Here is a 17,144-nt window from a genome sequence, read left to right as displayed (position 1 = left end):
CTAAGGAAACTGGTGGGATCAAGCATGTGGTCTAAAGATGAAAGAATTACATGAACTGACTTGAGCAAAATGTGAGGTTGCCAAAGAAGTAAGAAAAAATCATTTCTTTGATTTATACAATTATTTCAATTGCCTTCAGTAATTACACAAATTAAGACAAAGATTGATATCCTGACTATGGGGTTTTGAGGGCTCTGTTGAGGAAAATGCACTGTTTCATGGAGACCTTTACTGACCACATAGATAGAGTTAGTTATTGCAGGCTATGGAATGGAGGGAACAAGAGCAGAATATTTCAAATTCTGAGTGGAAGATTACTTGGAAATTTTATGGAAGATTAGAAAATTGCTCTGGTTTCTTGTCTTACACATTATGTTGTATTTTATTTACTTAGAATTTGTTGCAGAGTTGTTCATTTGTTTTCTTATCAATTCTGAGCATCTAAATTTCAAGTAAAGGCTTGTAAATAGTTCCTTGGTAGACATGCTTATAGTTAAAAGTACGGAAAATACTATTTGTCATACAATGCAGTATTTTTCTTCCTTCCTTTTTGCCCTTATACTGCTATGCAAACGCACATATTGTTATATTAATGTAAACTTTGTGTGTTTCTTCCTAGAAGAAGAAACTACTTTCTATAAAAAGTTAAAATTTATTTCCTCTATCGTCCCTTATTCTTTTCTTACAAGATTGAAAAATGGTAAGTCGTGTCTTACCACCTAACTATAAACATATAAGCATGTTGTCATTGTTAGTTACTTCATTCTTGTTCATGTGCAGGGACATGAGGATATTCAATTTCTGTTGCAGCTGTGAATGTGACTGTGTCAGGAAATTTGCCTTCCTTAACAATTTTGCATCTCCTTAACAACAAGGAAGAAATCATCATGTAGTCATACAGAGTATGGTTTATTCACAGTTTAGCTTTCAACCATCTTTTTCTATATGTAGAGAATTTTGTATCCTGATGAACCATCAGAATTCCAACCTATGTTTTCTACCTTTAATGATATTAAATGAAAGCAATGTGGAATCAATTAATTAATTGTAGTAAGGTAACTTCAGGTGAATTTCTTAGGATTCTGAGATAAATGCAATAAATCAGAGCTGCCTTATCTATTTCAATTGCAGCTGTGTTGCCACTGAGATTTGAATTGGAGAATTTAGTGGCATAGAAATAATTGCTTTCCTTGCAAAGGGTGCATAACATTATTTTTGGCTTTTTCTGTACTGAAATAACCAGAATAAGTATCACCAACATGTTTTCCCAATGTAGATAAACATACAAGTTGAAATTAATTTGTTTTGTTAACAGTAAATGTTCTGAATTAATAGTTTTTAAATTATTTGAACTGTTTTAGTACAAACCTTTGCCAGTAGCCTTATAATAGAATGGAATCATTCAGGCTTGATTTCTCAGTGTCCTTGTCTGTGCTGCCAAGTCTGTAACTGCATTTCAGCCAGCCAATGCACTCCAGCATACTGAATAGCAAAAAGATACAGTTATCTTTCTATAAAGAAGTGTCTGAGTTCTGTTTATACTAACATTCACACTTACAGGGTGATTATCCTGTGGAATAGGGATAACTTTTCCACATTAGTATTGTTTTACGTGTGTGGTATTTTACTGTAGCTAAAGTAACCCCAGTATACTAAGAAGAATTGATGAACATTTTTGGAAAAAAAACTAGTGCTTTTGCTTGAGTGTTCAGCTGAGGAAACATTTTCAAAAGCAGAGAATGACCATCCTTTGAAAATCCAGTCCTTTAAAGTAGTTTGTATGAGCATTCTGTAACAGAGGGGCTCAGATGCTCTAACCATATTTCAAACTCTTGGCTGCTTTTAAAAAAAAAAAAAAATCATGTACATACCATACCTTTAAAACTCAGTACATGTGTTTTCACTTTCCAGCTTCCTGAAGAAAATGTGATAGCTATATGGAACAGTTGGTGTTAACTATGCTTGGTACCTGTTCAATTCCAATTGAACTTCCAATTATTTGCACTGCAAAAAAAAAGGTTTAAATTTTTAAGTTCTGGTCTGAAACAATTAAAAAATTACACATTTTAATGTTCTTTTCTAAAATCTGTAAGTTGAGTTTAATTATTTGCTTTTTATTAATGTCTAAGGCTATGCATTATGGTATGGATTTTAAATGACTGTTCAAATCCTGTACACGCTATTGGTACATTAAAAGCATTCATTTAGGTACAGGAAATAAATAAAATTGAAAATTAGCAAATGCTTGTCACTTTCACTATGTTTAGTATACAACCTATCAATTTTTTAATGTAAGAGATGTTTGATCCTTGGGATCCCTGAAACAGTAAGGCAGTAATTTATATCTTTAAAATGCTTTTCATTGGCAGCTAAAGAAGAACGTAAAAAAGAAGAGAGCAGTTTGGAGAATGCACAAAAATGGTAAGGTTTTTGCTAGTGTTTTCTAACAGTTTATTTTGGTCGAAGATGTTATTGATCTTAGGAATTACATTAGATACGAAAAAGGATCTGTACTTCAAAGAAGTAATATGTTTTCTGAAAAATTCTTACGTAGTCTTCCAGGAAAAAGTTCAGTTGAGTTTTTAGCTAAGTGGTGTACTTTGTTTGAGGTTTTAATTACTGTCAACATTGAATTGAATCAGAGTTTCAGAATATTGTAATAACTGATTAACCACTTACTGTAATAAATATTTATTTCATCATCATTGAACATTTTCAACACTTTGGGCATTCAATGAAGTATGCTAAGAAACCAGTGAAATCCCAATGTTTTTATTGCCTGAATATCTGTGTGTTACTTAGGCCAAAGGATGCAAAATAGGGGGAGAAGTGAGATAAATTGATTTATTGATAGATAGCAACATATTTCATGTCAGTATTTCTAATAAATTTTGTTTACCATATTACAGTTTTGTGCGAATGAAGGATCTGCCTTTGTTTGTGTTGACTGCTATAAAAAGATGGTGTAAATTAATTTTTAGCTTAATGTTTTTTTCTTCATGGTCACAAAAGGTAATTTGGATTTTTATGCTGCTTTTCTGGAGCTCATGGTCACACCACCTGAGACACCCAGGTCATTCTTCCCAGACAGTCAGGAAAAAGACATCTCCCACATGCAGTTCAAGTCTTAGGTGAACTGTTTCATTTGCTTGCAAGGAGTGCCTAAATTGGCTGAACTATTGCCTGACATCAACTGGGCTTATTCAGCCTCCTAATTTCATTTGTCAAAGGTGGCTGACTGGCTTATTTCCTTTTTACCTAGCTACAGACCTACCACTAATGGCACAGGCTTTTCCATATTCTATCTGCTTTGTAGCCTCTCTGGAGCAGAGTAGACTCTCTGAGGTACAGAGGTATGCTTAATTTGGAGTTGACTTAAGGAATTAATTGTCTCATATTTAGTTTGGCTTTTTCAATTGCTAACTAAACATTCAGCATTTTAAATCACTGCTAAAAAGATCTGTTAGTTTTGAAAGTAAGAAAGCAGCCCCAGAAGCTAGATTAGGCTAGGTGAAAGCAAAACAGTACTACTGGGGGAAGGGCTGAAGATGAAACATGGAGAGGAAATTAGGAGTAAGCATCAGGATGAAGGCAGAGAGAGAGAGTGTGCAGGAATTCGGAATCCCAGGGCATGCAGACAACTGTATCAGCTACAGCTGGGATGGAGAGGGATTTTGTTAGGAAGAAGAAAGCAGGATGTTACCAGGGCTGCTGTTACATGAAGCAAACCTGACAAGAGTTTCTGGGATTGCTGTTCCTGGTGCCAGCTATCCTTGCCGAGTGGTATGAACAGCTGAGGAATATTTGGCCTGAGTGAATGTAATGGAAATGACATTGCCCAGCAGACATGAACTGTTTTAGCCATGTCATCATGACTAAGGTATTTTAGAAGTTTTTAGGATTTGAAAGCCCAGGATGGTTTTTACACTTATTTAAAGTTTAGTTTTTTCTTTCTTTATTTGTTTTCTCCTTGTAGCCCCACTACAGGCCCTTCAACTCTGAATGCTTTGGGCTTATTCACACTTATTTCATTACAATTCCTTACGATACCAACTTGAAATAGAGTTACATGCTTCATACAAAACCCGTGTAAGAAATTGTGACAGTTATTATATATGAGGATTTGGAAAACGATGATGCAAAGAGTGCATGTCAAGCAGTATGTGACATTCTTCAGCGTGTCCTAGAAGCTGTATTCATCTTCAAAGTACCAAAAATCCCAAAGCATATTGGTTCATGTATCAAAAATCCAAGCTTCTTTACTTTGTGAAGCGGCTGGAGTATATATTCCTTTAGTCTTGGGGATAACTTCTGTATTTTTGACAGCTAGTTTATATCCTTCAAATCCAGTTAAAAGCTTTAATCTCAACCTAAGGTAAAAATTTGACTAAAACTTTGGCAATTCCTTATGAAAACCTGCCATATGGACTGTACAAATGCAAGTTAAGAAAGAAATATTTGCTGAAGCTGCATCTGTTACTCAAGTAACATCTGTTGAATAGTTGAGGACTCCTTGCAAGTCTTTAAAGTAACTCTTATTTATTTTCAAGATTTACACTTCCTGTGTAGATTTAGGACCTATTGGCAACTATAAAGATGAATATAACTTTATTTTCCTTAAATAAAGTCAGTATTTAAAGAAAAAAATAGTTACTTTGAAACATGTTTTTCCCTTTCTTTTTAAATTATAGCATTATTTTTCATAAGTATCACCAAATCTTTCAGGATTGTTGCATCTGCTCTGCAGGGAAAAGTGATTCAAGGTTTACAAAAGTGAACATACCTTTCTTTTCTTTAGATAAGTCCTCATGTACCTAGTCACTTGAATAATTCCATTTTATCTATATAAATCAATATCATAAAGGTTAAAAATGCACAATTAGGTAAAATGCTATTGGAAGTATTGTTTATAATAAGACTACTACCCAGGTGTATAGCAATTCAGTAGCCACATTTTAAAATAAAAAAGCATTAAATATTGGCAGTATATTTTAATTAAATTATTTGCTTATTGACACATGTCAAATGTGATTTATTTTCCATAAAAGCTTTGCAAACTTTCTGGCGCTGTCTGTGGCTTTTTTTTTCTCTACTCCCAAGTGCTTGAAGGTTATTTTTAACCAAGCCTGGACATGTTTTTTCCTGACTTGACCTGTGACTCTTCCATAGTCCTCCAGTAAAGGTAAATGGGAGAATGAGACTTTGATGGAGTGTTGCAGAATAAAATTAAAGAACTAGATATAACATGTCATTTCCAGAAATGCAAGTTAACTTTTTCTCATGAAAATAGAATGTCCACAATTTACCTGTGTGGCATATCTCTATGATGGCTTGTGCATCTGTAAGTTATCCTCCTGGGACTGAGGTAGGTGTTGGAAGGTTAGTTACACTCAGCGTGAGCTGCTGCTGTGATTTCCAAGGCTAAGGCGAAGTTATGGTAATTACCAGCCTTGACTACTGAATCAGGAACCAGACCTCAGAGAAACTGTTTCCCCAGTGGGCTTATGTGTTGACAGTTTTTCCCCCCTCCCTTTTAGCTTTGAAGAAACAGTGGGATACTTTGGGATAAAGCCAAAGCCTGGCGAGAAGGAGATCACACCAAACTACGTTTTCATGGTGTGGTACGAATTCTGCAGTGACTTCAAGACCATTTGGAAACGAGAGAGCAAAAGCATTTCCAAGGAACGGTAAGGTTCTAATAAAGTCATTAATACCATTTTAGATGTCTGGGAAACTGTTCCTTCTCAAACCCAACAAATTATACTCCTATATTTCACAGGCGTCATTGTTTTCTTTCAGATCTAATGGACATCAAGGAAAGATTATTCCCTCAGGGTGCGTAGGAAAATTCACCAAAGGCATGCTGTCCCCACAAAAAGATAAACACATATAATCTGATAAATTACACTTTTGTAACCCCTTCCAATTACTAGCTAGTAAAATGAAAGGGGAGCTGTGCTAATTTGTAACAGATTGCTTCTCTGTGCATTTTCATGTTGAACTAGCCTAAATGAGGCGATATTGCTGTCGCAGACAGTACAGACAAATAAAAGTGAATGCTTTTCCAGTTAATATACTGCACTTGCATCAAAGGGAAGCCCCAGAGATTCAGGCCACACTTAGCACAGTGTCGAAGCCCCACACTGAATTTACAGCACTACTTCTGACTTTTGGTGTCCTGCTGAGGACATCAAACTACTTGCCGCTAGATCTCACCACAGTCTCCTGATTTTATTAGTTAGAGTAAAAAAAATCCCAAACCCCAAGCCCCTTCAATTATTTGCTTGGTTTTCTTAAAGAAGGTTAAAATCTATTACAATGAAAAACCAATTCCAGTACAAGCACACTGTGCTTACCGTATCTCAATTCATTTGAAAAGACCTAAAGAAGAATGGTAATGTGGTCATGCTTCGGAAAAGAGTGGATTAATCACTTTCAGCATGAAATGTAAATCCAGGTATTTGTTCCAAATTGTCACAGATTTAAAGTATTTAGAGCAAAAGTAGCAAACAGTTGCATTTTCCATTTTGCTCCAGATTATTGGTGGGGCTTTTATGTCCATGTAGATGTAGTTTTTCAAAGGACAAGATGTGGAAAATATGAATTCCCATTTAGCAACCTTATCAACATTGTTTTACAGGTATTATGGGTTTTAAACATTTGAACGTTTTAGCTTTTTGTATGGCCTATGTTATGATTGAATTGATTTTTAGAAGCTGACAACTGAAAACATTTACAAAGAATCTTTTATTTCCTTGTGTCTAGATTAATATGCAAATTTGTTTTACATGTTAAAAGCTGAGATAAACAGTCACTAGCAGATTTCTGTAATCATGATAAGGATCATTTTAGGGATATATTTTCCAGTGAATTGTGTTTTATTTTTATTCCAGAAGCAGTTAGGAGGAATAGAAAACAACTACTCAAGGAAATATAAAAATCTAGACCATACATCCATTCTTTTTTATGCAGTTAGCACCTTGCTGATGGCATACAGTGATCCCTTCAAAGAAATTGATTTAAATTGCCTTGTAAAAGTTTTAACACTACGTAATTTAAACTTTCTTAATACAATAGTTAAGAAATCTTTGTAAGTAAACTTATTTTCTGTGTTTTCCTACTAGGGAGAGAGGAGAATTTTTCATGTTTTATTTAGATAAAATGTACAAATAGAAATACAGTACAAATATTTCACCAGCTCCTTCAATAGATACCTTTATTCCTAAATGTAATGCAATACCAATATAATGCAGAGCACCCACTACTATAATACCTCAAAGAGCTGACATTCTCTCGATTATATAGAATTTTTCAGAATTATTTCAAATTATTTTTACAATGTTTTAGGAATGTTAAAAGGACAATTCATTGTCCTTTACATTCAAAATTTGGGTGATTCATCAAGACAACGAGCTGCTGAAATGAGGAGCCTTGTATAATAAGTATATTAGAATTGACAGAACTGTTTTCATCATCCTAAATTGTTTTGTGATGTGCTACTGAAAAGAAGAACATCATGAAATCAGTAGATTAGAATTATGGAGAAGCTATTTTCATCACCTGAAAGTATCCTGTAAAGTCATGACCAGTTAAGGGTTCTGTTTTACAAAGTATGAGATGATCGATTGTTGAGCTGCTGTCCAAAGAGTCTTAGCCCAAGCTAAGAGTCATTGTGCACTTTGGTAACTAAAAACCTTAGTATGAAAGGAATTGACAGCTGTTTTCCTTAACTGGCTAATTAATTGGATGCACTATTTGGTTTGCATCCTTAAAGATTGTATTATTTCATTTTAAAAATTCTGTTTACTATGAACCAATTATTTTGGAAGGAACCTTTAAAGAGGCAGTGTAAGTTAATATTTTCAAACTTGGGTTTTGAAACTGAAGTATTGATATCCTTATGTGAATGTGTTTGTTTACAATTGGATTACCCTTTGCAGTTCAGGAGGAGCTGCAGAAAACAGTGTAAAATGTGTCTAAATTAGCTAGTCACATAGATACCTAAAAATGGATTTCATCATTTACATTTTTATAGGAATGTTAATATTGGGTTATAATTTGTCTCTCAAGAAATATGGCTTAGAAAATTCAAAGTTTAATTATAATAAGCAGAATTGTTGTTATGCAAAAGTGTAATTTAAAATGTATTAGGTTAAAATGAGTAGAAGTAAAAATAGCTCAAAAGATCCAAGATTCCAAAATTAAAATTCTATACTCAAAGCTAACTGCTTTGCATGGTATAACAGAGAACTTTCAAATCTCTGAATTTCTTGAAAAAAAGAGTATTGCCTTGAACTAAATGACAGCCTCAGCTGCAAGAGCCTGTTTTGTTTAAAAACTACTTGGTTCCCAAATGTAACACAACTGTAGAAATCTAATTAGATTTCTATGAGACTTTTTCTTAAAGTAAAGGAAACACTTCAACTGAGCTGCCCTGCATTTAACCTACCATGAAAATAAATTAGCTGCCTGCAAAATACAGTTGAATCATTGTCTCTTTCCTGGGCATAATTTGCACACCATTTAGGAATACAAGGCAGAGTTATATATAGATAACAAACATAGACTGATGTGATACAATATTTAAATTACTACAGAGATAAAATGAAGAAAATCTTCATAACCTTATTCCAGATAGGAATGTGATTACATTTTTCTTTCAGACATAGTATTCCCTTCAATACAGGATTGAAATTGTAATGCAGTAAAATTTGCTCTGTTAATCACCTCTTCATCTTTGACAAACAGCTTCATGTACCAAGGTTGTCTAGCAGTACAAGCAGGGGAAAGAAAGGGGGAGTTTCACATGTTTCTGAGCTTGCGGTGTAACTATGGAGCAAATTGAGGAGATAATTACAAGTTACAGGCCTGTGCTGCAAAACAGAAATGCCTTTTTCCCATAGACCATATAAGAGATCTGGCAAAGTGTTGCATCTTTTAAGGGGGGTTCTTTGGAAAGGACCCTACTGAGAAGGACATGATAGGGGACTGTACAAGCATGAAGGGTGTGCTTTGGTTTAACCCAAGCTAGCAGCTAAGCACCACACAGCTGCTCACTCCCTCCCCTGCACTGGGATGGGGGAGATAATCAAAAGAGTGAAAGTGAGAAAACTTATGGATTGAGATAAAGGCAGTTTAGTAATTAAAGCAAAAGCATCACACACAAGCAAAGCAAAGCAAGGGATTCATTCCCTAATTCCCATGGGCAGGCAGGTGTTCAGCCATCTCTAGGACAGCAGGGCTCTGTCACATGTAACAGTTATTTGGGAAGACAAACACCACTACTCTGAACATCCCCTACCTCCTTCTTCCCCCAGTTTTATATTCTGAGCATGACATCATATGGTATGGGATATTCCTTTGGTCAGTTGGGGTCAGCTGTTCCAGATGTGTCCCCTCCCAACCCCTTGTACACCCCTAGCCTACTCGCTGGTGGGGTGGGGTGAGAAGCAGGAAAGGCCTTGGCTCTGTGTAAGCACTGCTCAGCAGTAACAGAAACATCCCTGTGATATCGACACTGTTTCCAGCACAAATCCAAAACACAGCCCCATACCAGCTACAATTAAAATTAACTCTACTCCATCTGAAACCAGCAGAAGTAAATGTGAAATAGCTGTTACATCCCTCAGTTAATACAACAGTTGAAGAGCATCAAATGAAATTAGCAAGTGGTTGGAATGAGCCAAATGCAGTGATGCCCCCTTAGAGTAGGCATACTTAAAAATGTGGAACACTTAGCCACAAGATGTCACAGATGCCAGAAGCTTGCATTGCTTCCGAATGGTGACTCTACAAATTCATATTAGAAAAATCCATGAAGGACTGTTACACGAGGAGAGTTTCCAGCTGCAAAAGTACTCTGGGGATTATCACTGTATGATTTGGCTGTCTTTATATGCTTCTGCCATCACCAGCTCAGATGGACTGAAGCATAGTAGTTCTGAACTGGTGTAGCCTTTTTCTTCCTATTGTTTTTGGGGTTGGGTGTTTTTGCAACAGCTCTCCTAAAGGCATAAAAATAGTTCTATTTTCTTGTGACTACTGAGCTAAAATTTCTTACCCCCTTTATACAGATAACCAAAACACTCAGTAGATCCAGAAAAAAGAGAAAGATATCAAGTGCATTAGCTATCTGAGGTTTGGAGACAAATTCCACTGACAACATGCATTTTACTGTATGTAAAATGTACTGATTTAGTTAGTGAACTTTTATGCTAAATGCAATTTAAAGATTTGATCAATAATGACCAAGGTCTTACCAGAAGATTTAAGCCTGACAGCTTGATCAGGCATTCATACTGTACAACACAGTAATAGAAGTGGACAGTGTTCAAACTTCATGGTCTGTTAGCATGCTCCTAACTGTGAAGCTAACCAAGAGCTCTATAAAATCATCTGCCAAGCTAGGTAATGCACAGGCATTCGTCTTCTAAAATTTGGAGTCGAAAATGTATCCTGTTATATTGCATAGGCTAACACTGTTTTCAGGAAATGGTGCTGTTATGTAGGGTTAGTTTGTGGACTACATGCAGAAATTATCTTATGACTGAGAGCAGTAAGGCACGTAGCTCATGAAAGGAATTTGAGGTATGGAGATATTTCTCAGTCTCTCAAGGGGAGTCACTGTTCAGCTGTGTTATGCAGTGCGGGTTTAGGTTGAGCAGTTGATGTTGGCTGTAGGTGCCTCTGCTCGTTCATCTCTACCCGTATCTGAAGATTTGGATTGCACAACAGTTCCTATGCCAACACAGTCTTATGGCAGAAATTTAAACCTGAAGTCATGGGAAGCTCAGGTGGCACAGAATTGTCATTCCAAGCTATTTCATAACCCACAGAAATCCACATAACCCACCAGCTGCCTGGAAGGGAGCTGTAGAAGCAAAGAGAATGGATTATTGCAGAATATCAAAAGTTTGAGAGAGAACTAGAAAATTTGGTCTCTGTGTTTGCACATCAGCAGAGCCTGAACATACATGAGGAACAACTGGCTTGTTTAGAAACAATTCTGTTATTCCCAAATGGGGCTTCAGTGAGCGTCTGACTGTCTGACTTGAAAGCGAAGCAGGGGTGAAAATTATAATATTTGGCTAGTCCCTGCCTTGATAATATTCTTTTTTCCTGTAAGGAGGAAAAGTATTTTCATGAGTTTATGAAGGAGACTTTTAATAAATATGGGTTTATGTTTAGATTTAGTTTCTGTGTCCCTAGTTACAAAACAAAAATTATAATTTTGAATAAAAATAATGTTTTTATTTTTCACTAACATCTTCTAGTTTAAGAGGCCTGACTTGCATCCAGTTTACAGGAGAAGACAACAGCTGCTGCAGAGAGGCAGCAAAAAGCCAATTTTGACACGATTGCTTAAAGTTCCGTATGCAGTAGTGGAGTCATGATTTTTCCATTTAAAAATACACTGCTTTGATAATTTTACTCTTTTTTTCCCCCTTCTTTTGTGGTAACATGCAATACTGCTGATTATTACAGTTGATGCCACATCTTTATTCGTTAAGGTATCTTGGCCTCTTTTGCTCACTGTTTCGTGTTGCAGCTGGCCAAATTTCAAGTCTTAACCAACCTGTGTTCCTTAATATTTTGGCCTCATGCTATTGTTTGCTAAATCAACACCTGCACACTATTTTTCTCTGTGTTGTAATTCAGGTCTTCCACCATCCTTTCTGGTCTCTCTGTCCTCTGTAGGGTATAGAGTGGTTGGTGGGATGCTTAGTTCATGTTGTTCAGCCTGCACCTGCAAGTTGTAAGTTATGGAGCTCCGGACTTGATTCTCCGACATTTTCTCCAGGTTAAGCTCTTCAGGAGATTCATGTCAGAAAACAATATAATTGAACTTCCCTGAGTTAAATAATTTAACAATCCCTCTATCTTTCCAGCTGGTTATTGTACTGTCTTAATGAATTCCCTTCATCTCTAGGGAGCCCTTCTCCTATGTAAGGTTCTGCATCCTCTCCCAACATGTAACACTTAAGTAATAAATGAGCTTAAGTAATAAGATGGAGTAAACATTTTAAGACTATACTTTGTAAATCTCACCTCCTAGGCAGTGTCGCCAAGATATATTTAGTTCAGTAAATCTACAGCAAAAGCTGAAGTTTATGTACCACCTGATTTCTAATGTTAAAAAAGACCTTTGTTATCATCTGATTTAACTGCAGTTCCTCACAAGGAAGAAGGGAAATTTAACAGAATATTTATTTACCTTGCATTTTGACATTCTATCACTTACCGTTTGTTTTATGTCAGACAGACTTTGAACAAGCAATTGCTGAAAAATTAGAAGTAGTCAAGGATGTTTATCCTTTTATAAGTAAGACAATTTACATCTGTATAAATTCTCATAAACAACAACAAATGGTTTAACTTTATAATGCATTGATAAGTTTATTTTAACCAAAGATAATAGTATGCTGCGAGGTACATCTCCAAACAGGTTAACAGTGTAATGTGTGGATCTGTGTGCCTTAATTCTAATTTTACTTCTAAATTTAATATGCTTCTAATTTTTAGTATTTTAATTAAAATATTTTAAAACAAAGTTATAATATCATATGATTTATACAAATGGTAAATTATTTCTAGTTGTGCTAAGGAAACAGTAGAAAAAAACAGAGTGAGCAGAGAAGAGGCATACTCAAGGAATGCCTGCTGTTGGCCAGTTTTGTGATTTTGAATGTGATGGTTTTCATGCTATTTCAATTTTCTCATTTCAAGGATAGTACTTCGAAACACAATAGCCAGTTCTGGTATCCTGGCCACATTTAACAATGAATTATTTTTATTCATAAGGCACCTTTACAGCAGGGGTGCTTCACTGATGTAATTACTGAGCTAACTGCTTTCTTAAAATTGATCCATCTGATCTTTAAAATTCCCAAACGCTTACATTCCTTTTAAATTATGCACTTACATTTCTGATAATGCTTGCTAATCTTATCATTCACGTGTTAGCAAAGTGATGGCTTTTTTCCCCCAGGAGACCAAAGTGTAATATATAATTAGTCTGTCATTTTTACAAGCCAAATATCACATGATTCAAATCATGTTAGTGAGCTAGTTTAATTTTAATTTGTATTCTGAACTATGTGTTCTGTTTTTAAAAATCCAGATTTCCTGGAAATTATGCAAATAGGAAATAAAATACACAGAGCTAAGAATAAGTCAGTGACAGGCATAATTTCCTTTTTAAGCCTAAAATTTTGTGATCCCTAGAATTCTCCTTAAGATGAAAATATGAACTGTATACATTTTAAAACTTTGCAGAAAATGGTCCTAGCACTAAAGAAAATGTGATTAAAAAAGAAAATGTGCTCAAAATAGGGAAGAGTTTCGAGTTTGATCCCTTGGTGTGATTCTGCTGACCCTGAATACTGTCACTTGAAACACATCATCATCTTTGCATAAACTTTGTAGCTGCTGTCCAGTGGCTGTTACTATCCATCATTAAAAAGCAAACTGTGCTGATTAACAAAAAATTTTAAAAAGACAGAGTGTTGTCTTGCCACTTAGTCGTTTACCTGAAGAAACAGGGAACACTAAGTTTTATAAAGACTTCAGATATATTCAAATAAGTACAGAATATTCATTTCATATTTGTGTATTTGAGGGCATACCTACAGCTTGAATCAATGTTAAAGCTAAGTTGTGTTGTAAATAAGTTTACATAAAAGTAATGTGACTGTTCCTCCTGTTCTTTAGCACTGGACGGTGAGACAACACCAATAACTACCCTGAGGCAGCTTCTAAAATACATAGCTCAAAGAAGGAATTCCAGTTTCCAGCACTGAGCATTGATAAGCAGAGTAATGAACTTATGAATGTGTTCTGTATGTTTAAAAGAAGCTGTCCAGAATCTAGTTTGCTGCTAGTGTTACAGCAAGGAAGTACACATTAGTAATTGCAGCTATAATCAACTTTCCTTTTTGCTTTTCTTCCAAAATTCCTCAAAAATTGTGTGTGTCAAAAGTGGTTTGAACTGGACGTGGTATTTTAAATACTTTTTGACTGGCCACAGCAATTATTTCTGCCAGTGGAAAAAATTAAATAGGAGAAGAAAGTACAATTTTTCAGTTCAAGAGTGCCAAGAAATGTGTTGTTTATAGTAAAAGACTGATTTAGTGTGCATTAGTGAAAATTGGTTTGCTGAGTTCTCCTTGCTTGTAAAAATTAAGCTTCTTTCCCACTGCATTTTGTGTATAGAATTGTAAAGTAGGTGTTTATAGCATCAGCATTTTAAAGGCACTGATAGCTGGGCCGATCCTGCCTTGGGACTGCAAAGAATTTTCTTTCATTTTATCACTGTTTAGCACATAATTTCCCCTGCCCTTTCCACTGTCTGTAAGAGGAGAATCAAGTCCCTTTTTGTTAAATCCTCTTTTGCCTTTTCCTCCTGATAAAACTTCCAGTTGGGTTCTTCTTGTTAAATCCCCACAGAAACAAGGGTTCTGTATGCAGGACCCTAAAAGCAAAAGGCAACAAATCAAGGATCTGTGTTCTTCTTTCCCCTTATCTCAATGGGTTCTTCAGTAGACTGGCCTATAGCTGCACACAAGACAGGTTTAACTACCTCTTGGCAAGAATCCCTTCTAATTTGCCTCTCCTCCTATTTCCACATCAGTAAGGCTGGTCAGTCAAGTCCATGTAAAGCAATGGGGAAAACATTAAGGAAAAACTGGCAGATGCTTTCATTTTAAACTTTTCAGAGTAAATATAATGTGTAGCCTGGCAAATGGCCTACTAAAATAGTATATTCTATATATACAACAGATCAAGCCAACTAGCTTTTGATTTTTTTCAGAGTGCTTCTTGTCATGACACTGCAGCTTTTTTGGTGGGAAAGGTACTCTGTAAAACCCAGATACTGCAAGAACAGAGACATTGTTGGCCTGGTGACATTTTCAGTGAGCAATACAGGCAAACTGTCCTTTTGCTTTTCTTATTTCATGTACTCTTACCTACTTCTGATACATATATTAAGTGCCTTTGTTGTTGGAAAAGCGGATTTGTTACCCAGTGTGCAATAAGCACAGTTCCCTGGCACAGGGGAGATACTGCTTTTATTCAGGCCTGGGTGCTTGGTGGATTTCCACAAATCAAACACACTCAAAGCTGTCACCTTCGTTATATTTATACACAAATGTTACAAGGTAGTACCTTCCCAGTTACAATGATTGGCTAGTAATTTACATGTCATTATAATAATTGTAGTGTCACCTTCTTCAATCACTGTGCTTGCATTGTCTTGACCTGTGGGTGTGTTTTTTAGTTTATAATGAAGACACTTCGGTTGGGGGCACCTGGACTGCATTGTTCACCACTAAACTGCCTGTGTGTGTATTAGATGTTCTTGGTGTTCCAGGACAGTCAGTTTATGGGTGTTCTCTTAGACAATTCCTTTTGATCCTTTTCTTAGCAACCACCCAGCAACTATCTATAATCATTCTTAATTAGGGAACCACTGTAATACAGAGCCATGGTTTGATGAGAGATGCCACCTTTGAATACTAATAGCAGTTTATTGGGCTAATGTGCCTAAAAAATGTTCGGGTGATGGTTCGCACAGATAGAGTATGTGCCAGATAGAGCCAGAAGAGCCACTATTTTTTGGAATCTAATGATGTCTTTTCTCTGTATTCTGTTTCAGAATTAAAGTGGCTCAGCAATCTGTAAACAAGTTAACTGGAGAGAAGAAAGTTGAAACGAAGAAAATCAATCCTACAGCCAGCCTGGTATGATGTGTTTCTCAGTATGACATTCAGAAGGGGTTTTGAGACAATATTCTCGTTATTCAGGGTGATGACGGGTTTCTGCTGTTGTTGAGGTGTGACATAGCATGATCGTAGCAGAGTGATTAAATCTCCGTTTTGTTCCTTGCTGTATCCCAGGGTTTTTTTGATATTACACAAAAAGAGGACTAGTAATTTACACTGTAGATAAAACACTTTTTGTCTGTGTGCAAGGCACAGAGGTTAGACCAGCATTTCTGAAACTGTAGGAAGGAAGAGTCTAAGGGAAAGGAACGCACCTGAAGGAATCATTATATTATTTGCATTCCCAGCAGACCATATCAGTTGCAGGGCTATCCACAGAGATACAAATTACTACACATGCTTGGGAAGAGGTCATTAAACAACATAATCTAGCTAATGCTAAATTAGAGCTAAATTAGTCAGTAGTTCCAGACAAGAAGATTCACATGAATTTGAAATATATGTGGTTTTCTCTAATTGCACGTGTCTTCACAGAACTGTATGTTTTTAAAGGTACACAGTGTTTGACAAGCATGTAGCTAAAGCAAGCTCAGTTTCTCCACAGTAAGTAACAAACTGGTTTTGAGCCTTCCTTGAGAGCTCCAGGCGTTGATTTTTTTTATTAATAAGAAAACTCTAATCTACCATGACTCATTTATTACTTCTCAGCTTCTACACCAAATGTTCATGGTACCTTGAGAGGAGATGGAGTATTATAGGTAAGAATGATAATAAAACTCTTTTATTTTCTTTAACAGAAAGAAAGACTACGTCAAAAGGAAGCCAGTGTGACTGCCAACTGAAAGAAGAATGATGAAAATGAGTGTGACTTCATACTTTGCATGATACTTTACTACACCCATGGCCCAGGGAGCACCTTATATTAAATACTGAATTCTGCTTTGCTGATCTGTTCCAAGACAATCCGCTAGAGACTTTTCAGTTCCTTCAGAGGGGTTTGTACACTCAGTGGAGGGAATTCTAAGAAGGTTTTATGTGGGAAGGCAAAATTATTTTATGTATCTCTGCCTTGCATTGCTTAAAATGCATCTGGTTGTTAATGGTTATTTAAAGTACTCTGAGCATAGCGCATTAATATGGGAGAGCTAAAATGAGCATTTTGGATGCTGAGTTATGTAATGACTAACAACCTGTAGGTATTTACAGGGCTTTCTGTAGATGAGTGCAAATATGCCATTCAGCTCACAAAAAGACTATTACACTGTACTTTTTTTTTTTAGTTCAGCAGTAACTGAGTTTAAATTGTCCTATTCTAAATAATTTTACTATGTCAAAGTATTAGATGCATCTTTCTAAAACTGATTAAATGTAACTATAAATTTATGCTGTATTTTACTATAAGTATTTTTATAGAAGCTTCAG

General features: G+C 35.9%; 1 protein-coding gene across 1 annotated transcript in view; it reads left to right on the top strand.

The window, feature by feature from the left end:
- Positions 1 to 16,564, top strand: part of FMN1 (formin 1) — a gene marked incomplete at both ends in the record, with an annotated part of 128,315 nt that extends 111,751 nt beyond the window's left edge. The window contains 4 exons of the mRNA XM_084262770.1: positions 2,370 to 2,421; positions 5,538 to 5,687; positions 15,656 to 15,740; positions 16,520 to 16,564. Coding sequence (XP_084118896.1) covers positions 2,370 to 2,421; positions 5,538 to 5,687; positions 15,656 to 15,740; positions 16,520 to 16,564 — 332 coding nt within the window. The remainder of the gene's footprint in view (positions 1 to 2,369; positions 2,422 to 5,537; positions 5,688 to 15,655; positions 15,741 to 16,519) is intronic.
- Positions 16,565 to 17,144: the final 580 nt, after the last annotated feature.

The sequence above is a fragment of the Gallinula chloropus genome, assembly GCF_964237585.1.
Source record: "Gallinula chloropus genome assembly, chromosome: 4".
NCBI lineage: Eukaryota > Metazoa > Chordata > Aves > Gruiformes > Rallidae > Gallinula > Gallinula chloropus.
The sequence above is the reverse complement of the archived record's forward strand: the minus strand, read 5'-3'. Positions and strand labels throughout refer to the sequence as shown.